Here is a 25,781-nt window from a genome sequence, read left to right as displayed (position 1 = left end):
ATTCCTTTTAATTTTGTAGCTCTTGATTTTTAACAAATGGCAGATGTTGTTTCAGTAGAACTTTGCCAGCTCCGCACATAACGTACACAAGCTGTTGAGAACCCCTCCTGCTCCTTTTGAAGGAGAAAGGAGAAGGATTTTTGGATACCAAGTAATAGTTCAGTTAAAAACAAACACAGTGTTTAACCACTGTGAAACAAAAGGAAGAAGAGAAATTCATGATACCATTTCCTACTGATTGGGATTTTTAGAGTCATATTCACAAAACCACTTTACCAACCTACAAGTGAAAGAATCACTAATGCAAAAGGCGAAAGAAAAACATGAAGTACCAACAGAAGGAAGCCAAGGAGAACAAGAGGATTACCTATCACACTTTTGGCAAACGAAGCTCTCTTGAGGGTTGCCAGACCCAAGTCTCCTATTTTCACAGATCCAGTTGGTCCAGTAATAAAAATATTGTCACATTTTAAGTCTCTGTGAATTATTGGTGGAGTTCTTGTGTGCAAGAAAAGAAGGCCCTTCAGGATTTGCCGGCACCAACTACGCAGGACTTTTGGTTTCATCACTTTGAATCTCTTCAGATACCTACAGCACAAACACACAGAAATGCATATAAAGAAAATGAAGCGCTATTAGAGATTCTAGGGGCTTTAACAGCTGAAACTCCATTCTGGATAAAAGCCCCTTATTAGATGCCATAATAGCAGCTCAGAAGTATCACAAAATTGAAAGAAAGATCTTTCCAAAGGAGGAATTAGAGCATTCATTTTTAGGGAAGAAGATAATAAGCATTTTTGGTGCAAATACAACCAAATATTTGCAAGTCAAATAGAACAGCAATTCACTTCATGCAGAGAACAGCTTTATAATATGATTCATATACTCAAATCGGAGGAAAACTGAAGTTTAACTTTAACCACACGACTTTGACCTCTGTACCACGTACCTGCATTTTTTCCATTTGCCTAAAACACTGTTCGGTAGGATACATTTTGTAAAAATGTAAAACCTGGTAATGCACTGGCAGAGTAGCACACTGGATATATGCAGTGATAAGCACTTCTCCCATTGGGGTTGAAAATCTGTTCAAGAGTTCATGCCAACTCTTTTATATCAACCTTAACAAGATTGCCAGTACCAAACCCTATTAATTAATATTGTTTAGCAGATAACCTAGAGCACCTTGTGCTTCAGAAACAGGTTCTACCATTCAAGTGCTATTCTTTCTGAGTTTTCTAACACATGCAAACACAAGCAATCACAAAACACACCCCGACAAATTAAAACATCACAGGCAGAAGGTGAGACACTCCAGAGAACAGCTTCTAGTTGCACAACTGAGACAGGAGAGCAGGGAACAAGAGACGGAGGCCAGAATCCTGCCTGTCAAATCAATGCAGTTGAAACGCAGGGACAAATGACAAACACCAGAGAACAGCTCCATTTTCTTTTTTTTCTTTTATCTGGAGGTACCTTTTTTCAGAATATTAAAGTAGGATTTTTCTAAAAATTTCCACGGCTATTCTTAGCAGGAGCGCAGTACTTACGTCTTCAGCGTTCCAGAGGTCATCAGTTCGGTAACCAGCACAATGCATCTTTTGCCTTTTACACAGGATTCCCAGAAGTCATAAAATCTCACAATGTTTGGATGCTGTAGGCCTTTTAACATTTCTGCTTCCTCTTTAAATCTCTGCCTCTCTACCTTAGTGAGTTTTCTGTCCTATAATCCAAAATGAGACATTATTAGTAGCAAATGGACAAAAATAAAGGCACTGCATTGCTAGGGTATTCAGAATTCTAGATTTGTTTTATGCTTGCATCAAGAACAATTATAAAATCTTTTACATAAGAGGTGAGTAGAGTGCATGAATGAGGGCACTTGCCTAAAATCCAGTGTCAAGACAAAGACTCGCCTGTGAACAAAGCGCTGTCTGTGCTACGCTACATGACAGCATTAATATTTCAGGCAGCATAAACACACCCATGGCTTGACGGATCACCACACAGCTATTTATTTCTTGTTTTGGTTTTGAGAGGATCATTATCTGGGAGATTAACAGAGGATTTCGTTTCCAGGTAGGAATGTCCTCACAGCTAAGCCGCTGTGGCCGTGCCCACTCCTGCGCAGTGACTGGCAGCCGAGGGACCCAGGGAACCACCCCGGCTTCTACCACCCTCCCCACCTCCAGTGACAAATTAAAACAACACCCCTTTCTAAAAGCCAAACACTCCAATTTTCCTATTGGTTCGCCATTCTGCCTAATTTTACAGACTTTGCTGTGAAGCAAAGGCAGGATTTAAAGCTGTCCTTCAGCCTGTTCTGTGGGCTGCACATTGGTCGCATGGAAGTACTTACTCTTAAATTAGAACCACAGAATCACAGAATGTCAGGGATTGGAAGGGACCTTGAAAGATCATCCAGTCCAATCCCCCCCACCAGAGCAGAACACCTAGATGAGGTTACACAGGAAGGCATCCAGGCAGGCTTTGAATGTCTCCAGAGAAGGAGAAATGTGTGAAGAATGTCATGTTCTACCACTCCGGCTTCCCTAGAGAAATTCGGGAGCAATAAGCAGCACCCCAGGCTGTGAAGGGACCTGCAGGGAGCCTGAGACCCATCTGCTCCTCCTGTGGGACAGCAGGAGCCTCGGGGCGGCCTGAACCTTGTCACCAGCACAGAGGCCACACACCAGCCACCCCAGAGGCACCGAGGCCTCACACCAGCCATCCCAGATACGTATTCCAGTCTCTTTACATGATGAGAAAGATCAAAATAAGCTTCACCAAAACCCACGCCATTGCTGCCTGGTTTGTCACCCTGGACGGCTGGTCAGGCTGGAAGCACTTCCCTCCATTGCCCTAGAAATTAAGCTTTTTAGTTCTTTAAAAGGAACAATTGTGTAACTGTTGTTGCTCACAGAAGCAAAGGCTCACAAATTGCTAAGATTAATTAGTTCAGATTTTATCCTCAGACATTTTCTTTTTCTGAGTTCACTTAGGCATGTTTGTAAGAGCATATGTAGAGTGAATTAAATTGGCACCCAGCTGATTTGTAACCAAGGTGCAGAGGGATCAGGCAACTGCCATTTTGACAGCCTGTCCTCAGCTGCGATCTCAAGGAACTCAGTGAGCATTGCCATGGCTACAAACAAGTCAGCTTTACACAGATTTCACAAGAGGAAAACCTGGGTTGAAAAAAAAATAAATAAAAATGATGCTTTGGCTCTTCTTGGAAGACAGAAAACCTCCTTCCTCAGGGGTATTTGTGGGGGAAGCATTTCCATTTTACACCAGTGCTGCTGGAGAGGTTCTTGATTTCCTTTATATTTTATGGAGCAGCATTAGAGGCAACATTGCCCTGAGCAACTGCAGCCATGGGGTAGCACAGCAGGGTGACCCTGGGGAACGATGCCTGGGTCCCCCCGTGCCCAGGGCACTGCCAGGGCTGGGCAGGCAGCAGCACCCCGAACACCAACAGCTGAGAGCAAGGCAGGGTTTCTGCTGCTCTGCAGCAACTGCATTTATTGTAAGTTTAAAAAAAAAACCACACACACCAAAAAAAGAAAAGAAAAGCAGGCTGTCTAATGAGCCAGGACAGAAGAGCCTGAGAATTGCTTTCAAATCCATCACTTCTTTCCCTACTGCTGAGTTTCCTCTTAATTTAAACCCCGTAGAATAAATCAGACACACTGCTATTAAGGAGCAAGTCCTTGCATGAGACAGGAAGAGCAGAGTGTGGCCAGCAGAGAAAGGAAAAGGCAGCAACACAGATCCAGCAGTTTTTAAAAACCTTCTAATTAAAAAACAGTAATACCATATCCCTTGACTCTTATTTCCAGATTTCTGAGCACTGTGAGAAATCTTCCACTGCCACTTTAAGGGTAACTTTAAAAAATATCCTTCAGACACTGCACACAATCATATACTGTATATTCCACATAGTATGAGCACTGGATCATTTGGGTTGCTGTCTGAATTCCAAATACTAAAATTGCAAGCTGGGCAATGAAGCAACAAAGTGATTCTGGAAGACAAATCTGTGCTTTATCTATAACTACAGTAGAAAGAGTCTTTTTTCCACCAGAATGATAGCTGAGCATCTTTCTCAGGAGAAGGCCTGGGTCCAGTACTGAGAGGAGAGGTGAGGGCAGCTGCCCCCACATGCCGCGTTCCCCACCACAGAAGGGGTCTGCGGTGCTGTAAGGGCTCTAACGACCTTTTCTAAATTCCTCCAGGCTGAGCCGGACACACCAAGTCATTGGCCAAAGCAGAAACTGTGTCAGAAAGGGCTTAACAGTTGAACTGTTCTTCTGCTCTGACGCAGCAAAAACACCCATTCAACTGCATGACTCACTCGGGTTTTAATCTAAACCCAAAAAAACCTTCACTGGGGTCACAGACACTTATTGCCCATCACATAATTCACACAAGACAAAATATCTTTATGCTGAAAGGTAAATATGTAAGCCTTAGGACATCAAGTTTTAAGATGAGAAATAGGATCCCTTGCAAAGGTCGTGCCAAAGGAAGCTAATCCACTTAGCTGGATTTAAGACATCACTTTGCATAACGCACAGTGATTAGAGTTTGGGGGAATGCAGCAAGTGCGCAGATTGACTCAAGGAGTCACCCACCACCACACTACCTGCAGCAGGTGTTTGCACCATCACCCAGCTGAGCAGGGATGCTGAGCGACCCATGAAGCCCCAGAGGAGCAGGGCTGGTGCAACAGCAGCATCGCACCCAGCTGACAAACAGGCTCGTTGCTTGGTCTGCTCCACTGCTGCTATTATGAGATTCCTCCAGACACGAGACTTGACACTCGGACAACGTTCTCAATGTGATGCAGGAGATATCAATATCAGTTTTCAGATTCTACAGGCTTCCTCTCCTTTTAAGGCATTCTCACTTCTTGGCTCTTTCCCTCCTCACTGGGACACAAAGTCTTGGCTCAGGAAGAGACATCGCAATTTCATTTCAAGTGATTGAAAGCTTCTCAAGCCTACTGCTTCGCACCAAGGTTTCTAAAATAAACTTCAACCTTCATAAGTCCACAGCAATTGCACTGAGCCTGTTCAGTTTTTCCAGACAAACTGAACTTAAACACAACCAAGCAAGAGGCAAGACAGCTGCTTGGTTTGTGTTACTGCTAAGAAGGAATCTGTAAATTTAACTTGCTTCTCTGCCTTAATAAACGGTGAAGAATAGCCAGCTTAAAGGGCTTCGGTACAGACTTTGGCAGCACAGCTGGAATCAGAGCACCCAAGGGAGTGGACACAGCAACCAGGAGCTTTCTCACCCACAGAGCTTTGCAAATACATTCACAATGCAACAACCGCCTGTTATTGCACCGCAACGCCATCGCCAGAATCACAGCCAGCTATAAGGAGAGCACCGAGTCCCACAAACCCGGGGGTAGATGGAGACCCATCCCCTCAGCCCGCAGAGCTGCTTTATAGCACAGCCACTCCAATCACGCTCCGCTGCCCTAACCCTGCCTTCAGAGCGCGATATTAGTGCTTCTGCAGAACAAACCAGCGAGTACTCATGGTGCATCTCAGGCACAGCATCCCCAGCCACACATGCAGCCTGGCTGGCTTATGGCTCCACCATTTCACTGTTCTCACAGAGAAATGAGCATTAATTGACTTGGGGTTATACAATGTATCTTTCATTATGAAGGTCAACCTAACAAGACATTAAACACAGAAGAAGTTATAAATTGTAAGCTACCTTTCCTTCATTAATTTTCCTAGCTTCCCTGTTTTAAATCAGATTATAACTGCATAGTCAGTTTTAAGCATCAAACCACTGAAAGATATTTACTTCTTGGAAGGAATAAATAATTCCCAATCAGCAATTCATAGCAAATTACACACCTATTCAGAGAGACTGGAATAAAATATTTGTAGCAGGAAGCTACATTAAAGTGGATTTCCCATCTGTAAATCATATTTCTGCTAATCTAACACATACACTCTGCTTCTCCACACTCATCGCAGGCAGGGCGAACAAATACCTCTCTTTGTTAATATAAAATTCATCCCTTCATTAAGTTCCTTAGTGGGGAACAACAGCAAAGACTGAAATTAGTAAGTAAATGTGTTAACAAAATGAAAGGGAAAGCTTACGAATTAAATCTCTGGAATGACACCCAAATTAACAGCAGGAACATGTTCTGTTAGTCATCCCCAAGCATCATTTCCTCCAGGTTGTAACATATGGGCTCTGACTAAGACTCTGAAAGTTATGCAAGCAAGAGACTGGTTTTCACCTGAGCCTTTAGAAGATTTCTAAGAAAGATTCACAACTGAGCTCAAGTTTCTTGCCTCTACTTACTTGTAAGGGGCTAGCAGATTTAGGAATAAACTACGTCCTCACCCCATGAGGAAAGGGGATCAATTGCAACAAATAAAACCACACAAAAATATTTTTACATAGCAATGCATATAGCCATGTAAGGAATTGAAGCACAGCTGTTACCAAACTAGAAGGTTGTGCTGCTTTGCAGTTTCACTCTAAGTTCCTCCCTTTAAAGGCTGCAATCTTCAGTAACTCAAAAAATAAACTACTTCAACACTTTATAAGCGGCAATGACTTCACAAAGTACACAGCTCGGGTATCCCACCCAGACTTACTGGCCTAAGGGCTTCTATGTCCAGCTAGCCCAGAAATATTGGCATTTTGATTGTTTAAGTTCACCCAGCTGCATTTACTGATGGTTGTTTAATTTTGCCTAATAAGACAGACTAAGGTCTTTTCGGTGAAGCAATGAGGACCAGGAGGTGAGCAAGGGAGGGAAGGGCTCACCTCTGCCTTGCAGAACCTGTAGCATCTCATATCAGTGATGAAGAAAAGGCAAATGAAGAGGCACTTCTGACACAGGAACAGAAATCAACTATCTGAATCAGCAGGACGAACATCTGTTCATATAATTACATTCTCACATCTGCATGCCAAATCTGCACATTTCTCACGTACCACAATATTCTTCTAATCAGAGATCGCCCTGAGCTACAAAAATCAGCCTTAGGGTCCACTGACAGCTTTCTCCTGTGTAGCTGTCTGTTGGTTTGTTGTGGATTTATGAATGGAATCACAGTTCTGGTCATGAGTTTGACAGCAAGACACCCAGCTTGGTGGGACACAGCAGCCTTCCCAGTCATCCTGCAGCTAAGCCAAGGACTCATTTTGCTGTGAACTTAGGACATGTTACCTGCTACCTGTGTGTTACTATTAATTCATTAAATTCCATACTGTCAGTACCACCTCTCAAGCAAATATAACATTGGATAAATTTTAAAAATTGAAATGCCTTTAGCAATAAGGATGAATAAAAACACATTTTAGAAAAAAAATAAACATTTTTTAGTTCAAATAAATACTTCTTCAGTGCAACCACCTTTTGTATTCTACATAAGACTTGTCTAATCCACTCTCAGAGGAAACCAGGATGGCTCCCAAAGCCAAATAGATGCTCTCGCCTTCTCTTCCATGAGCAATCATCTTTCTGGAAATATCCTTGAGTGAGCCCTTGGCCACCCTGGGCAAGTGAATATTTCCTTCTGAGTGCTGTGGATCACCATTTTTCTCATGTGGTTATACAGTAATACCCTCAACTAGTATACAGACTTGTGTTTTATATAGTGTTGTCAGAGTGTTAAATAATTTGGATAAACGCCATTTCAAGATGGTTTCTTTACCAAACAGTTCTGGCTGGAATAAAGTCTGCTTGGAGCTTGTTTCCTGGCTAAGTGGACTTTAGGGCCCCCCCGTGACAGATGCCATTAGACAACTCACAATTGAGGAAAAAAATTTACAGCTTCACTACATATCGGCATTCAGCCAACATTCTTCACTAAACCACCCTTGGTGAAGTTACAGCCCGCCATTTGTTAGCTGTATTAGTGAAGCACACTGAGGTGTCCCAGTGGAAACTCATTTTCTAAATGCATGAAAAGCAGCCACTGCCCCCAAGGATGCTCACAATTCAATGTACAAGAGCTACGGAACAGGCCAGGAGAGATTTACTTATTTGCCTGAGTCATTGCTAGAAATCTACATAAAATGAGGAGCTTTGTGGCTTAACCCAGCAGATTTCTGCAGGAAAGACCGAGCTTGCTTTTTTGCTGGACAAAAGTACAGCTTGCTACATTTCACATTGCTTAAGAGACAGAGTTATTGCAGAAGAACCATGAGATTCACGTCTTCTACTGAACACCGGGAACTTAAGAAACTCGTCCTGCAAGGTGCTGGAGGAAGGGGAATCAAACCACAAATCTCAGCACAAGAGCCATGAAAACACCTGAAGAAACAAAACACCATGGGCAGACTCCTTTACATATGAAAACATCCCAACATAACTGCATTATGATAACCCACAGTTAACCAAAAAAGTTCTTGTCACAAGGAATTGACTTAATTGCAGGTATCACCCCATTAACTCAATTACCAGGGCTTCACAGGTTTCACATAAGCTTGTAATTTTAGATGAAATACCAGAAACAGTTCAGGCTTGCCTCACAAAAAGACTTATTTCAAAGGAAACTGTCAAATCAATGTGTGAAAAGAGCTGGACAAGTCCTGTGACACCAGATCACCTCTGCTCACACAGAAAGGGGGAAAAACAACAAAACACGCACCACAAAAACTAGCAACCAACCAAAAATCCGTTTTAGATGTGTCATGAAAATCTGGTATCTTCTGCAATCCACTTTGGACCCTATCCTTCATTAAAGTTTATGTAACAGTTCGTGCTGTTTTTAAAGAGCATTTTGCTTCACTTAATTCACATCATTCATAAACCCAGTATCTGGGCATATAAAATACCACACTACAAGGCAACATCTCAAAGAGATGGAGCCAAATCCGCAGGTGCCCATGACCCTGGCCCTGTGTCCCACTCGCAGTGGGTTCCCATTCTGTCCTCACTTCTGAGGGGCTTGGAAGACCACAAGATGCCAGCTAGGAGATGCAGAGAGATGATGCAATGACCTCCAAGTCCAAGGGCTGATGCCTTTGCAATTTTAATCGCCGTGGTTATCAATTCCCTGTTAGGGCGCTGGGCTGGCGCACACGGTGCAGCCAGAGCAAGGAGGCGCAGCCACCCCCGGGATGGCCTGTCCTTCTGGCCTGGGCCAGCAGGAGCCAAAAGGGACAAACCAAATCGACTTTGGAGAGCTGCAACTGCGCAGAGGGAAGAGAGGAGATGGCACTGGCAGCTTCCAGTATAACAACAGACAAACCTGTCTCCAGACTGGGAGAGCAGGAGGGCGCTTGCATGCAGAGAAAAGCCATCGGATTTTTTTTCTTCTTTCAGCAATTTCAAATTAATTTCTAGGTATGAAATCTCCTTCAGTTTCCCTTTGCTGTGTGCTTGTTAAGCAGAAGTGTTGTTTCTCCTAAAAAGGCAGGGCTGCCATTCCTTGCCTGCCAGGGAGCCCCAGCACCTCATTCAGCCTTCCCAGATGAACCCAAAGCCTTGCTGCTTACCCCAGGTTACTGCTCAGTATGTAAATGTTAATACTCATTTGGCCAGTAAGCTTTGCCAGGTAAAATTAACCCAGCACAGAATTAGCAGAACAAGGCAAGTTTTGTTTTGCTTTGCTCTGGTAAATTTAATCTGAGTGTGTCTTGCATAGCATTCAATCCTGCCTTTCTAACAGGCAAATTTCAGTTTCATCCCATTATTGCTACCATTTCCCATCTGGCTATAACCTAACAATTCCATACTTCAGTTGGTAAAATGCAAAATGAAATATTCTTACCACTGAATCAATGATAATCCACCAGTAACTCTAAGGAGAGAACAGGATACTCAGCTACAGGCACAAACATTAAATAGTTCACTGTAACTTGAGTGCAGCTGCACAACATGTACCTTCCAGCATTCTAAGTGTTTTGAAAGGAAAAATCTGTCAAAATGGTAAATCTGCTAAGACCCAACAGAAAGGTTTGTATGCCTTTACAGTTTCAATAAAATACTTTGTAAATGATTGAAGTTTTATTTGCAGCAGTAGCAAAGCTGAGCACAAGCTAAACTAGATCCATTTCTAACTGCTGAACCCTTATAAACAGAAAAACATAATGTGACACATATGACTTTGAAATATTTTCACTTCACATTAGTTTTTATTCTTTGTGAAATACACCAATTTAGAAAAGTTGCTTAAAACAAACCACTCCCTTCAGAACTTATGTTTAAACAGAAATGCAGCAACAGGATTATGACATTTGTAATGGAGATCATTCAAGTCAGAACAGATATTTTCTGCCTCCAAAATTAAGCCCTTGAACTGTTTTGGATTTGCTCAACCACAGGTCAGAAGATGCTCACTGAACAGGCCGTCAGGCTTAGTCTCTTAATTATAGACTAAGTGCATTTATTTTAGGAAACTACCTAAGAAATTTTCAAATTATTAAAGAAACAAAACCCCACAAACTACAAAACAACCCCCACCAAACCAGCTGGATGGACTAACAACCATTTAAGAGCCCTCTTTCTACAGCCTGCTGTAGGCAGATTTTCAGAGCTCTTCAAATCAGCATGTACACAGTGATGAATGCACCTTTAATTCAATCACTCTTCTCACAAAAAACAGCTCTCATCACGGAAAATCAGAGTTACAAGCCATTTCTCACTTGTTCCTGCCCACCCAAAGCAGCATAACATAATACTCAAAAACTTTCAAAGCTGTGAGCAAAGCGGAGCTGAGCACCAAGAACACCAGGAGGGCCCCTGGGTCTGGTTGGCCAGGGCTGCAGTGGCGGCCCCGAGTTCTGCAGGAGAAAAGCTGGCACAACCGCAACCTTTATTTAGCTGGACGTATTTAACTTTCTTCCCAGAGAAAAGCTGTTTTGGTGCACAAGCCAGCTTCCCCACACAGCCTTCAATGTAAGTCTAGCATCTTAGAACTTTTCACGACTTTGTTTTCACAAAACAAGAAAGACTGCACATATGCATGTGTGTCTATGTACACACATACTGAACTTAATTATATTGATGAAAAGGAATATAAAATAGCTAGACAATAGAAAAGTGATGGCACAGATCTTAATTTAAGCTCTAATAGTGGCTTAGTGGATCCTGGAGAGAAAATGTTCGTTCTTCCCTCACATCGTGGCCTGCTGTGCCACCGATAGTTATTTAATTCTTCTGTGCCCATGTTTTGCATCTCTAGGACACAAAAAACCAATGAGTTCCTCTGTACACTCCAGAGATATATGGATGAGCAGCAGTGTAACCAGCAGTATCGTGAACTCCTCCTCCCAACTTGCTTCTGGTTTTTGCTAGGGACCTTTTTGGGGAGTTAATTAGAAGAGAACACAGGAAAAAGGTCCTTTAACATGACTTGCTCTTTGTTTTGAAAACAAAACCAAACAACAACAAAACTCAAACAAAACAAAATGAAAACAAACCAACCAACCTTGCAGGGGGTCATATTATTGCAAATACCCAACTTAAACTCCTGCACTTGTAAAGCCAAAGAGTTTGAGGTCCCAGAGCTGCCCCAGGAACACTCTGCTCTCACTCCAGCCCCACTCCACAGTACCCAAAAAACAGATCGACTGCTTGCTGTTGCTGGAAAGAAAGTTCAAAAGAAACGGTATGTGGGAAGGATATAGTGCAAAGATGAAGGAAAAAGCCAAAAGTACATCTTTCCTGCTGAAAACCAACTCAGAGAATAAGCATTCCCTGTTGCATGCTTGCAAACCCCTTGGAAAGTAGGGACAGGGATCATTCACAGCCACAAAGACACTTGGCAGATTGGGGTATTCCAGCTACTGAACACTTACTCAGTAATTTATCTGGAAGTGTCTTGGGAACCATCCTAAATGCTGAAAAGAGCTGTCAACTTTTTGTTTATTCCTAACACCACTTGACAACCTGTTAGAAAACACTGAAAGGCAAATGCTGCACGCCTGGCCAGGATATATTAATCAAAGTTTCTCATAATGGTTAAGAATTAAGCTGAAAGCATCACATTTGTAACAAAATATTTCCTTTTTCTTTCTTTCCCCTCCTGCAAAGCTTGACATTCTATAGCCCTGCCCAAAAGAATAACACCAGCTTGTCAGCTAAAACATACTAACAGCTAAAAATTTAACTTCCCCTCCCTTGAACAGCAAAGCATGAAAGGGTAACATCAACACAGGTTTATGAGAAACAGATCTTGGCCACTTTCCAATGAGATTATATGTTTGGGTTGATAAAGATAATAGTGTTGACATAATGAACCCAGATTTCTGCAATGCATTTGCTTCACATTAAGAAAGAATAAGAATGAAACAGAAAATTGCCATGTATATAAATTGATTAAAAGTTCTAAAAAAATGTAACAGTTTTTGTCTGATCACTCACCCAAGTTACACATATAAAAATACATGTCCCTGATGATTTGCAAGAGGTTCTGCAGGGCTTAGGCTTTGTTCTAACAAAGTTATTTGTGTTTTTTATGAAGAGCTGTGAAAAGAAGCCTATCATTACTACCAAATTTTACACTTTGAAAAGAATTAGTAAAGACTTAAGGCATAAAGATGAGAAGTCACAGACAGAGACCGAGATGCTGGGGGTTAGACATTCATCCACAAAGCTCCTATGAACCAAGGTACACAGGAAGTTCAACTAGATGATCACAGTGGTACCTCTTCCAACTCAATGTCTGTGACATAGTTCAGCTACAGTGGTAGTTAAGACACATGCCCTTGGTTAGGGTCCTGGAATACTAAATCAAATGCTAGCTATCAAGTGCAAACAAGATAGTTCAAATCTTGGCTAGACAGAACCTGTGAAAACGAAGTCGGCAGCACCAAATCTACGCAAGTGTGAGTGATGCTTCATGGTAGGTGTTCCTGCTGCCCATCATGACAAGAGTCTGAAAATTAAATGAGCAAAAAAGACCCCAACCAAAACAAAACCCATACCTTGCACCATCAGATTCACAACTGGTGTGCACAGATATGTTTCTTATCAACGTGTTCAGACCTCTTGATCACAGCTAAAATCTCCAGCCTACAGAAGTAAGGATTTTACAAAATTATGCAAGGAATGTTTGATATAGTGTATTTAACTAATAGCATCAGACATTCAGAGACTCTACAGAAAGCAATATTAATCAGAAAACTAATAAAATTATACAAAGTTTTATCATCTTAAATATTTCAAGAACAGAATCATAGCATAGTCTGGGTTGGCAGGGTCCTTCCCAGCTCCCCCAGTGCCACCCCTGCCATGAGCAGGGACATCTTCACCAGCTCAGGTTGCTCAGAGCCCCATCCAGCCTGGCCTGGGATGTCTCCAGGGATGGTTCATCCACCACCTCTCTGGCCAACCTGGGCCAGGCTCTCACCACCCTCAGGGGCAACAATTCCTTCCTCATGTCCAGCCTGAATCTCCACTCCTTCAGTTTAAAACCAACACCCCTTGTCCTGTCCCAACAGGCCCTGCTGAAAAGTCTGTCCCCATTTTTCTTCTCAGCACCTTTTAAGCCCAGAAAGGCCACAAAAAGGTCTCCTGGGAGCTTCTCTTCTCCAGCTGAACACCCCAGCTCTCTCAGCCTGTCCTCCCAGCAGAGCTGTTCCAGCCTCGGATCATTCCTGTGGCTCCTCAGGCCCCTCTCCAGCAGGTCCATGTGTGTCCTGTGCTGAGGACAGAGCTGGACCAGCACTGCAGGGGGGTCTCAGCAGAGCAGGACAGAGGGGGCAATCCCCTCTCTCCACCTGCTGCCCACAGGGCTGGGGGTGCAGCCCAGGGCACCACTGGCTTAAAAAGACTTTAAAATGGGAAAATTAGGCTATGGAAAAGAATGGTCTGGCAATTTGGGCTTCACACTCAGATTTCATTGAGTAGTACAAGGAGAAAATACTGAACAGTTAAATTTGCCAAAAAAGGCTTCTTGTATGTTTAATCACATACTATTTCCTGCATTTGTAAAAATCAATGCTAGTTAGAAAAACATACAGAAACCTTCTCTGTTCTCTCCCTCTTGCCCAAAACACTCTGCCAAGAAGAAAAAAAAAAAAATACAAAAGCTGGCTTTACAAACTCCCTTATATAAAGATGACAGTTTTCTTGGCTATCTTGCACACTCCTTAATGGTGTGTACCTACGCAAAGCAAATAAACTCCTCTCAATTTGGCTGGTGTTTGACTTCAAGAACACTAACAAGGTACCACAGAACTGAAGAACCCACCCACACAGAGGTAACACAACAGAAGCATTTGCTTTCCTCTAATTTCAGCAAATAAAAAGCCTAAAATCTCTTCAAATGAAACACCTGAAGAAAAAAATAACAGCACATACAGCTGTCATATTAATTTGAGCAATACCACCTGATGTGTTTGCTTGCAGTTGTTTTTTTAAGGACAAATGGCACTGCCTGCAGATCTTAGGACTGAGGATTCATTTTGTTCAATGCACAGTACAGAAAATAGTTTGTATTCAATAGAAGAAAAATATTACTGCTAAACACTTTCATTGAGGAGTTATGAATACTTTTTTCCCCAAAGATGCATCTCTTTGCTCAGTAAACATTAGCTACCTCTAAAATACAAAACACATCATAGTTAAAAACTTGACTAGAAGTTAGGAAAAATGACCTGGGAACTCTGCCCACTTTTGATACTATTTAAAAATACTTCATAATTCTTTAAACTTTCCAAAATTTGGGTATTTCATCTCTCCTTAGAGAGAGAGACCTTCTGAGGTTGCAAACGCTGGTCTCTCTGAAGACCCCATGGCTTCTGCAGCACAAAAGCTTGCTCCTACTATGAAACAACAGGTTAATTACTAGTGAAGGAGAACCAGCAAATCAAGTACGACATTTTCAGTCACCAGCAGTAACAGACGCTCACTGTTAAGAATGTAAATCCTGGACTGTGTTTCACCACAGTCCCCGGGATAAGCGACAGGTGAGTACACAGAAGGGCTTCATAGTTCAACAAGTTATTGTTCAGTCACAGGCAAAGCAGTCCTCATACAGAAAAACGAAAGCACAGGTGTCTGCAGAGCAGGCTGACAAAAAAAAAAGCAAGATTTAACCACCTGTCACAGACATTACCAGTAATTGCTTCACCCTGGGAAAAAGAAAGGGTGTAGGATACAACCTTACAGGATAATGTTCAAGATTTGCTGAAATTAAAAGCAAAACAGATACCCTCAATGATTCTATTTGCCTCTTTCTCAATAAAATCACTGTTCCTATGTAGCAGCAGGTGTGTCAGAGTCACTCAGTGGTGCCTCTGGCAGCGTCCCCCCCGTCCTCGCAGAGCCCCGCGTTCCGGGGAGAGCAGCTTGGGCCGGCTCCGGACACAAAGTGCTGTTTACTCTAAAGATGGAAAAACTTCACCAAGAATAATTTTAAAAGCTTCCTGGGGAAATCAAAGGAAGCGGTGAGGTACGTGTTTCACCTAAAGTGCTGTTAATGCAAGGATACAGTCTCACCTCTATGAAACAGCACTAAGAAGAGGTTTCAGAGTTTCCGCATGTGCATTCATGGGTCTCAATTTTAATATTTTCATTCCTTTAAATGAAGTATTAAAAACCCCACTTCGTTTGAATTAATTCTTTCATAGTTTCCTCCTTTACATATTTTCCATAGATTTAGCAAAAGCTGGATTAATGCAAGATAGAGCAGACAGAGTTTAAGTCTATGAGCCTAAATCAACTTGTCAGTAGAGTGGTCAGAAATGTCTTGTCACCAATTCTTCCCAATAATTTGTCTAATTGTCCCCCCCAACATATCTTTTTTGTATAATTGCACACTAAACTCAGGTAAGATACCATCATAAATAGCACAAATAAGGCATGAAAATACCTTCAAAGTTTACATAAGAGGGCAGGACTGTCTTTAAAACTCATTGGCACATTAAAATCCAAGGCCGTGAACTCATTCGCAATTGGCTGTACAGAAGTTCAAAGCACACGCTGCAGTTCCAGTCCGTGCAACTGAAGTCAGAAACAGTTTGTGCTTTTATTTTCACCTCATGCCGATGTGTATGCTAGGGTGCGAGGTAAAAAAACACTTAAAAATTTAAAAAATCACTGTGCAACGTGCCAGCTGTTTATCCCAGTGTGTCCACGCCATTCTCTATCAATGGGCTTCACCCTCATGGAAGCTGCAAGGGATTTCTGAGCCTTTGTACTAGTTTCCAAATGAAAGCTTTATTATAAATACCTGGCAGTGCATTAGTGTTCATTTCTCAGCCACTCCAGGACCACAAAGTGTTTTGCAGATGCTAATTTTGCCAGTATAAAATTTGCAGGAAGAGGGAGGTGCAGGGGGAAATCACAGCCAGCCTGAACTCATTTGTGCCACCTTTTTCTGCAAGATTTCCAAACAGGACTATCCACGCACACACAGTGCAGCCAGAGCCAACCCTGCGAGCCCAGAACATGTTGGATTTATTGTGCGTGACCAGCCCGACTAACACAGACCCACTTGCCAGTTCATCTGGATGCAGATCCCTGGACATCATGCAGCCAAGCCCCAAAAAGTATAGATTCAGAAAGTGGAGATACCCAAGGAAACTTGGGCACCTGACAGCTCTACTCATCTTACAGGAAAGCACACAGGAGCTCTTTTTTCTTCCCTCTGGTGGCAACCATATCTCCAGGCTCTCAATCCTATAAATCATTACCCTGTTAGTATGCCCAGCAGCACCAGATTGGACATATGATGCTTATCTGACTAGTTTAACACCATCTGCCTTCGTGTGCGAAAGAGCGGTTCAAGGCACATAGACACTGCATTACTCGCCAGAAAAGCACCAGTGGAAGTGATTCACACCATTATTAAATAATACTGGTCATGTCCTGTTAAAAGAAGCACAAGAACCCATTTTTGGTGAGGAAAACACTGTCAAGGTCCATTGGTTTAATTTTACCCTGAAATAGGAGCATATGGTAAATCATCCCATAGGGATCGGTGATATTCTCCTAAACAGATGTTCTTGCCATAGGAAACATTTAGAAGGAAAGCAGGTGTGATTGATGAGACTGCTCACAAACAAACCTTCACCACAACAGAAAACCATTTCCATTCCATTCTTGCACTATTATATCAAGGCTTCAGAAGGAAGAAGAGCAATCAGATAACTGACAAAAGGACAGGAAGGGAGAAGGGCAATCATACACTCATTTTGTGTCCTTATAGAAACAACACTCTTAAAATAATGCCTAATAAAACCAGCAATAATCTTTTCAATAAAGCATTAGTATTTCACAAAAAAAATCCCTGCAACATAAAGATAGTAATCAATTTAGAACTGACTTACCACTGTGACAAATGAGATTAGTTTCTCTTCTGTTATTACTGCTGTCTCTCTTAACCAACTTTAAGTTAATAACCAATGATTTCCTCTAGTGTATCTACTTCATTGCTTCACTGAATATGCACCCAGCCAGGAACAGAAGACTCACTTCTCCAGAGATGAGGCTTTGTGGAAAACCAAGCATTAACCTCGGGGTTTCAACCTCAGCCAAAAATTACATATTACTGCTCCTTTGCTTTTGAGATTTAGGCATTGTATTTTTCCTCTTCTACAACCAAAACCCACCACATGTGTTCTGACAGTATGGACAGCAGCTCTAAATTTTTGGATTATGCTGAGCAGAATGTGGCAAGACACTCGATCCACCATCCTCAGTAAGACCATGTCCTCACAAACAGTGATCTTGGCCAGCGCTCACAGACAGCATTTCTAGGAATATCTTATTTAAAAGAAAATCAGAAAGATAGCAGGAAATGTCAACATCTACACAGAATACTGTACCATCACTTCCACAGCCATCAAAATGAAGCTCAGTAAAGTCAGGAAGACAAATTATTTTACCATTCCTATATGACTTCCTCACTTGGGTTGGAAGGCAAAGTCCAGCGGAACAGCGAGGCACGGAGAGCCAGGTCCACACGAGGACGCGGCCATCGCCGCTTCTCTGATCCGAGCCCTCAGTGCTGAAGCACCATCACCATCTCCACATGTGGGAATGTCAGACAGTTCACTTGCACACAATATCATTTTGCTTCAAAACAGTTTATATGTTCTGCACTGGATAAGAAACTATCACGTTACATCAATTTATCTCTGCTCCCAAGTTCATCAGACTCTTGGTTTAGTTTGCTGACTCTGAGCCTCCAGCCACTGTCGATAGTTCCAACAAAAATCAGATCTATAGACAAAGTGCAAATACATAACCTGAGAGACATCGTGGTTCATGAACAGAATAAGAGCTTTTCTTCCTGTAATTTACAGGTATGTTCAAAACCCCAGTGATTCATGCAGTTGCAAACCTGACCTAACTTGAGCATACAAGAGACTCAAAATGAAAAAAACCCACACAACAAAAAAACCCAACAAACCAAAAAACCCCCCAAACAGCAATTCAGAAGTAATATGAGCACTTGAAAAAAAGATTTCCAAATTAAAGTGTCTGGGTTTTGTGGTGTTTGGTGGGGTTTGGGGGAGTTTGTTTTGGTTTTTTGGGTGGTTTTTTTGCTGTGGTTGTTTAGTTTTTTTTTTAAAACGTTCCTCTCTGAAGTTTCCACTTTGCACTAGTTCATTGCACATGTTGGATGAAACCTGAAAATTTTAACAATAAGGTTCCACCACCAAACAAAACCACACACCACACACAAAACCAAGCAATAACTCAAGAAGGAAGAGTTTCTTCTTGCGGAACCTCACTACATAAAGAACTTCCAAGATCAGCTGCAGGACACGTGAGATAATCTTGTCCATAAATTCATCACTATCTTAAAACAACCAGAATTCCTGTCATGCTGCTCCCAACGCAAAGCTGTGCTACAACCTTATTCTTCCTCCTTGCTCACTCTACCCAGGCCCAGCTGAGATGCGCTGCTTCCCCAGCCAACTCCATCCTCCACCCTCCAGGGCTCTCTTCCTTCCAGCGAATTTTCCCTCCCTTGGTCTTTCTACTGAGCTATTACATCTCCTCTTGGTTTGCCAGGCTAACCCAGCTAAGTCCAGCCTTACTCTCCCAGTGAGGTTCTGCAGTCAGTCCATCACGACGTGTTGTCCCTCCCTGCAGCCAGCGAGCATGGCTGGAAGAGCAATCTCTGCACCCGCACAAGGTGCCGCTCCCCCCTGTTCCATTCCTCTGTGTGCAAAATGGGGACATTTTTTGTTGGCTAGGCTGCTACCTGAAGCTGCACCCTAGCCCTTACACCATCTGAAATCAGTTCAATGCACTCTTAATTAAATACATACAAATATAATTTGCCAAAAGCTCGATCTGAAGATGACTTTGAGTGCTCAGTTTAGGTTGGCTCCTTACCAAACTAAACCAAACTTACATAAACCGTGTGCTGATTGAAATAACAGCGCTCACAGGACACGAATATAAATGCAAACCTTGTAAACCCAAACATGTGACTAATGCCATGGCACAAAAGAACTGCAGCAAGTGGTTCTGGAGGTCACTGGGAAATATCACTCATTTACTCCCTTGCTCCAAGACAAGAGCAACTATATTAAAATTATTCCAGATAGACCTGTACACCAGCTCCAGTGAATATCCAGCTCCCTAGGGAATATCTGTCAGTGTCCACGGCTCTTAGTTGCGAAGTTCTCCCTTTTGTCCAACCTGCATCACCCTAGCTTCATTTTAAGCCCGTTAATTATTTGCCTGCACATAGTGGGCATGATACTGTTCTTTGAATATCTTTAAATCAGTCACCTCCGCCCTAGACTGGACAAACCACCTCATACCACCAGCCATGGACTCCAGGTCTCTGCTCACTGTTGTAACCACATGCTGGATTCTGACTGACCCGTCCACATCTTTCTTGAAGTGTGATCCATGCAGTGGTTTGCACCAGAGAACATGCTGTTAATTATCTAAGCGAATTGCCCAACATTTCGTATATTAAGGTTAGGAGATTGGGAAGCATCAGCTGAAAGCACCATTCACGGTTCACAACCTCCCTGCTGATCCATGTCCCTGCTTTTGGGAAGAGCAGAGACTCAGGTGTTTCACAGGTTCTTAATTAAGGTTAAATCTGAAGAACAGGCTGCATTTCAACAGTCAGCAGCCAGCTGAGGCTAATACAACTGTTGAAACTTTGAGCTGTTGATTTGATTTACCTGTAAGATCTGGAACACAATATTGCTCTAATCCAACTTCTGGAAAACCTTTCAGGTATCTTGGTGCACTCGCTCTGCCTCAGAACCACAGGACAAGGCACACCAATTAGAGAAAAAAAAAATCCAGAAAAGCCTACAGGCACTGCCGTGCTTTGGATACTAATCTTCGAGCAGGAACAGTTTTTTAGAAAGGTTTGCGGAGGCACATACATCCCAATTAGATGCCCTCCTAAACCAACACCTCAGAGGGGATTGTGCTGCTCATTCTCATCAGGGCATCCTCCCTTCCCAGCGACTCTGTTCCCAACCAGACCATCTGGGCAAGCTCGTTCATTTGCATTTCCCCCCCCAGCACCGCTGCTTTCTGGATGAGACGCCTGCTTTAATTTCCCACCATGGCAGGTGCTGCTCAGAAAAACAGCTGAGGAGCAGCACAGATCCTGTGTCACACCAGAAAGGGCTTGGAGCTTTTCCATGATTCACTGCAAATGTAACATATAGAAGAGGAGAAAGAGTAACGTGGGCAAAATGTTACCCAGAGAGAAGAAATCCTCCAAGCCCCATCTCACATGAAAGAATCAAGCCAGCTTCAGCTCAGGAAAAGGAGCAAGGGCAGGATTTAGACAATCCCAGGAGAGGGGATAGGAAGGCACCTTGCCCACAGTTCCCAGTCCCTGGGCTTCTCCATCTCCACAGCCCTCCATTCCCATTGACCCCAGTCCCTCACTCCTTCCTGCACGCCCTGCAGAGCCCCCAAGGCTCCCCTCTTGCAAGCATCCATTCATACAGTTTATCTGCCTTTGGAAAACACAAAGTGCCTTCTTTTTCTGCTGCACTGACATTACATTATTCCCTCTCTACCTCTCAGGAAACACAAAACAAAAACACACACACCACCACAACCACAAAAAAAAACAGACATCATACACCACAGAACTCAGATCAGTGCAACATTTCCAACAGTGACCAAACTCCCCTTGAGACCAGCTGGCATGTATCAGGTTCAAGGTTCCTCTATAGCCAGTAGCAATAACCTGCCCATCACTGACCCGGTGGGGCAGAAAGCCCTTGGTGTGCCCAATGCAGACGAGCAGCGCCACTCACATGGCTCACTCATCTAAAGGCCTTAATTAACTCTTTCCTGAATTGCACTTACCCTCTGCCATACCTAAAGAGTAGCAAATATTATGCAAACATCTGGGGATCAAACAAAGTCTGGAATAATCACATTCCCTTTGCTTTGTGTGTTGGTGCTAAATGTCGAATCTGCCCTTCCTAACCAGTCACATTTTAGTTGTCCTACAATTTGGGAGCAGACAACAGTACTTGTCGTTTATATCCACGTTATGTAACCGTGCCTCTGCATGTAGACAAATCTCTCCAATATCAGCTTTAACCACATTTTCCCCATGTACGTAGGTTCACAGCAGTTTTGAGAGGAAGGAACATTAGGAACTCACTCTTGTGAATCATCACCTTGCCTTAATACCACAGGCGGCCGTGCCATCAGAGCCTGCCTGCTAGGAGAAACAACCTCTGCACAAACAAGCTTCAAGTCCCAACAGCAGGCTGAGCTGAGGCTGTATTTTCAGAGGCTCTGTTAGCCTTCCCTGTTCCCACACAGCTCCAATTATTCACCTCTTTCCCTGTGCCAGCAAAAGACTAAGAGAGAGCAGCACCCACAGGGCCACCAGGAGCCTCAGGGCCACCACCAAAAACCCAGGCTGGTGGCCCAACCACCACCTGCCGATCCCATCACCGCTTGTTTCCTGTGCCTGAAAATATCTGCACAGACGTTTCTAAACCAGCAGATTTCACAGCACGTAACCCAACCGATCCCACTTTCTTGCCCTTCTCCAGGCTTTTCCAGATGGACAGAGGTGGGTCCAAGGGAGATGGAGCAGAACAGTGCGGGCCTGGGCATGGAGGGGACAAAGAGAAACCTCTGCTGTCACAGCTCCATTGCTGATGATGGAAAAAGACATCTAAACTAATTCCTCCAAAGCCAATCTCCATCTGGAACAGTGATAAATGATGTTTATCATAAAATAATCTATTTTTGCTTAATATTTTTAACTTCACACAGATTTTTTGTCAACTGTAGAGCATTATACCACACAGCCAAGTATAATGTGCTTTGACTTCTTTATAGTAGAAGTTTGGTTTGAGACATAATAATTTATTTAAATTGTGAAATAAGGTGAGGAACAGATTTCCTCACCCAATTACATTTGCAGACTCTTGGGAAAAATTTGGGAACATTTCAATCTAAAAATTAAGTGGATAAACAGATGCAGAAAATACATATGATCTAAAAAAAATGTACACTTAAATTCAGAACAAGAAACCTTTCTTAATTCAAACAACTCAAAGCTTAACTAACTAGAAAAAGGACTTGGAAGAGATTTTCTGTGACATTAGTAAATTAGTATCCCTTTACAGGGAAGATTAGCTAACTGGAAATAAACTGATGAAGCACACTTAGTCCCCTTGGGTAAGGCAGGGCAGCCTCTCATTATTTACTAGAAACCTAAAACAAAAAAAGTCACATTTGAAGGAAGCCACTGCAGGCCCATATATTAGTTTAGAAGACATTCAGTCAGACTGAGAAGAGGATCTAACTAATAATTTGCTTATTATGGCTTTTATATGCTGGCTGCTGCTCCAAGGAAAGATGGATTAAATACCACGCCTGCTTGGTTGGACTTCAAATTAAAAGCTCTGCAACGACCTTTCATTCCCAATAGGGTGTTTTGGTTTTGGATGTTGTTTTGGTTTTTTTTTTTTAATAAAGTCTATTAACTACATTAGGTCCTCCAGAACATTACCGTGAATAAAAATAGTTTCAAATGTACGAGACAAAAATAGGACAGGAAATAAATATATCAACAGAGGTTTGGCCTACAAATTCAATTCCCAAACCTCCCCGATTTCCACGCAGCAGATGAACAGGGAGTCCTCGGTCCTGCTCCGGCCACCGCGTTCGGCACCACAGGCAGGACAGCAAGCGGACAAAAAGAAATAAACCCTAAGCCCATGCACCATAATATTAAGACATTGCACATGGAGATAAGATTTTCCAACCTAAACACATACAAACTTTTCTAAAGCCCTCACAGGCTCAGCCTATAACAGGATTTAATATTTTCAATTTTCAGCTAAGGATGCTGGCAGCTTCTGAGACGAACCAGGAACTACAGGTATAGGAAATAAAACACCCTTACCTATTAAATTTTAAAAGGTAAAAAACACAAAAACCCCAGGGTAGTTTCTTAGTTGTGTTTCAATTCACATAGCCTTTTCTAGAGCCAGGGAAACTGAAGTGAAAGAGCCTGGGGGTTTTCTCCCTGACAATTGGAACAAGGCTGGCTGAAGAGGTTTCTCATCACACCATTTTCTCCCAAGACGTTTCCATGAGAAAACAAAACAAAAAAATCCCCATATATTAATTCCCACTCTAATAATATACATGGAAAAATGTATGTTATTACAAGAGCACATCATACACATCTCCCCGCCTGCCAGCTACCGACACACGTGTATTCACAGGGCAGCACGTGCCAGATCAGCCCTTCCTGCTCTTTTCCCCCCCAACTATAACATTAAATCCAGCAAATTCTCCTTACCCCTTTCTGCTCTGCCGATTAACCCCATTGTAGACATAATCTGCAGCATTCTCTGCTGCAGTACAAAGAAACAGAGCAGGGGGGCGGCCTCCCTGGAGTCAGTCACTCACTAGGCTGAGCTTTTCTTTTGACAAAAGCCTGGTTTTCATCAAGCTCTAGTTGAGAAGGTTTTCAAATACCACTCATCTTACCTTAGCACTCTCAAAATGAGTTTGATTAACTGTGAATACCATTCTTTTTCTAAAAGATGTATTTTTAGCCTACAAGACTATGTATTTTTAGCCTATGAGGCTAAAAATGTACAAGTTTAGGCTCCAAGATGTGCCAAGCGGCTTACTTAAATTTTAAGTGTCTCAAATAAGGGTGCTCAGAAGTATTCAGCAAAGGACATCTTGCACAAGGAGGCTGGATTAATCTTGCCAGCAGATTCAGACAATTTCCAAATATTAATAACACAATGGTTTGAACATAAGATTATAATAAAACATAAAAATCTAGACATGGATTATCATCCCATACAAAAACACCAGAGTATTATTTTGAGTCATAAAGTGATTTACTCCAAATATTTTCAAGCTCTGTTTTGAGAAGTTTTCAAAATTAGACAATCCAAGAACAATTTATTGCAATGAAACAGAGGTTTTAGCACAGCCTTCCTTGCAGCTCTGATTGATTCAATTTTAAAGATCATTTTTTTTATTTTCTAGCATCTTAAGAATACGACAGCACACAATCAGCACTTACACACAGTATTCAATAAAAAGTTGACATATTAGTTGCAGTGTAAAGAAAGACTTCAAACTTTTGTAGAGTTAGGCTTCAGCAGAGCTCTACCTACAAGTTCACAACCTCCCTACTAAACCACTCCAGGTACTTTCTAAAGAAAGCACTTGAGAATTCACAAACTAAAGACATTTTCTTTTTAAAATCACTCAGGCACACTTTACCTACCGGAAATACATTATTATATTCTGCACCACTGCAATTAAAGAGTGCCACATACTACAATTAACTTTAAAAACCCACATACTTGAAAAGGTCTTTTATCAAAAGATAATACTCATTGCAGTGATCTAATTTTAGGACAGTGACAATTTTAGACTCTTGTATTCATCTCACATGTATGAACATTGTATCCTTATTATGATTATTATTATAAGTTTGTGGGGGATTTTTTAAGTAACTTTCACATCCATCTTATGGATATGCAATAAGCAAAGAGCAAGTAAAGAAACAGTAAACACTTGCCATGAATATGAAAGTAAACAGCAACTCAACAAGTGAGACCACAATAATCCAAATCAAATCGCAACACAGCTATTGCTTCATTAACTCCCCCCTCCACTTGCACCATCATTACCAGTTATAACACATCAGCTATTTAAAAAGGTTTAACACTACAAAATGAAGCCTGATAGCAGGTATATGTCCCTTACAACATGCTTTTAAGGAAAAGTAGAATTATTGGATTTTTCTCTGAAGAACAAGGAAGGCATTTGAACATGTAGTTTCATCTCCATGTCTAGGGTTAAGGAGAAATCAATCAACTGAACCACCGGCTCTCTAGCTATGTTGCAAAAATATATATATTTACAAATACGCTGATTTAGCATTGTGTTTTCCTCTGTGAAGATAACAGGTCTGGTATGGGCATGCACAATGCCACTGCTGGATACCATTAAATAGATGCTATTGTTATCTCGCTTCAATTAATATTGTTTGTTCACTTTAATCTTGCAAGAGAAATAACACTCTCCAGACGTGCTATCATCACACCGCTATCAGTACGAGGAATTATTTGAAAGCCAGGTAAATCTGCATGGTGATTTTGGGCAGACCTAAGAATAAAAGCTGCTGCTCTGGGAATGTTATTACATTTTAAAAATATAAAGCATGCTTAAAACACAGACTGAATATAATGCTTATTGAAATAAATGCATAAACCCTGGCTCAGGGATTTCTGAGCACTGCAGAAGTAGGATACAGGAGGTTTTGCCCCCTTTTTATTAACTAAGCTGATTATAACAGGTGAACAGGCTTTCATGAGCA

At 42.1% G+C, this 25,781-nt stretch overlaps 1 protein-coding gene across 12 annotated transcripts in view; it reads right to left on the bottom strand.

The window, feature by feature from the left end:
• WNK2 (WNK lysine deficient protein kinase 2) overlaps positions 1-25,781 on the bottom strand; it is a 110,624-nt gene that overhangs the window by 70,685 nt on the left and 14,158 nt on the right. For all 12 annotated transcript variants that reach the window (XM_071813017.1, XM_071813009.1, XM_071813014.1 and 9 more), the window contains exons 3-4: positions 1,551-1,723; positions 368-588 (exon numbers count right to left, since the gene is read on the bottom strand). In XM_071813017.1, the coding sequence (XP_071669118.1) occupies positions 368-588; positions 1,551-1,723 (394 nt within the window). The remainder of the gene's footprint in view (positions 1-367; positions 589-1,550; positions 1,724-25,781) is intronic.

The sequence above is a fragment of the Patagioenas fasciata genome, chromosome 10 (assembly GCF_037038585.1).
Source record: "Patagioenas fasciata isolate bPatFas1 chromosome 10, bPatFas1.hap1, whole genome shotgun sequence".
NCBI lineage: Eukaryota > Metazoa > Chordata > Aves > Columbiformes > Columbidae > Patagioenas > Patagioenas fasciata.
This window is presented reverse-complemented; position numbering and strand designations above follow the sequence as displayed.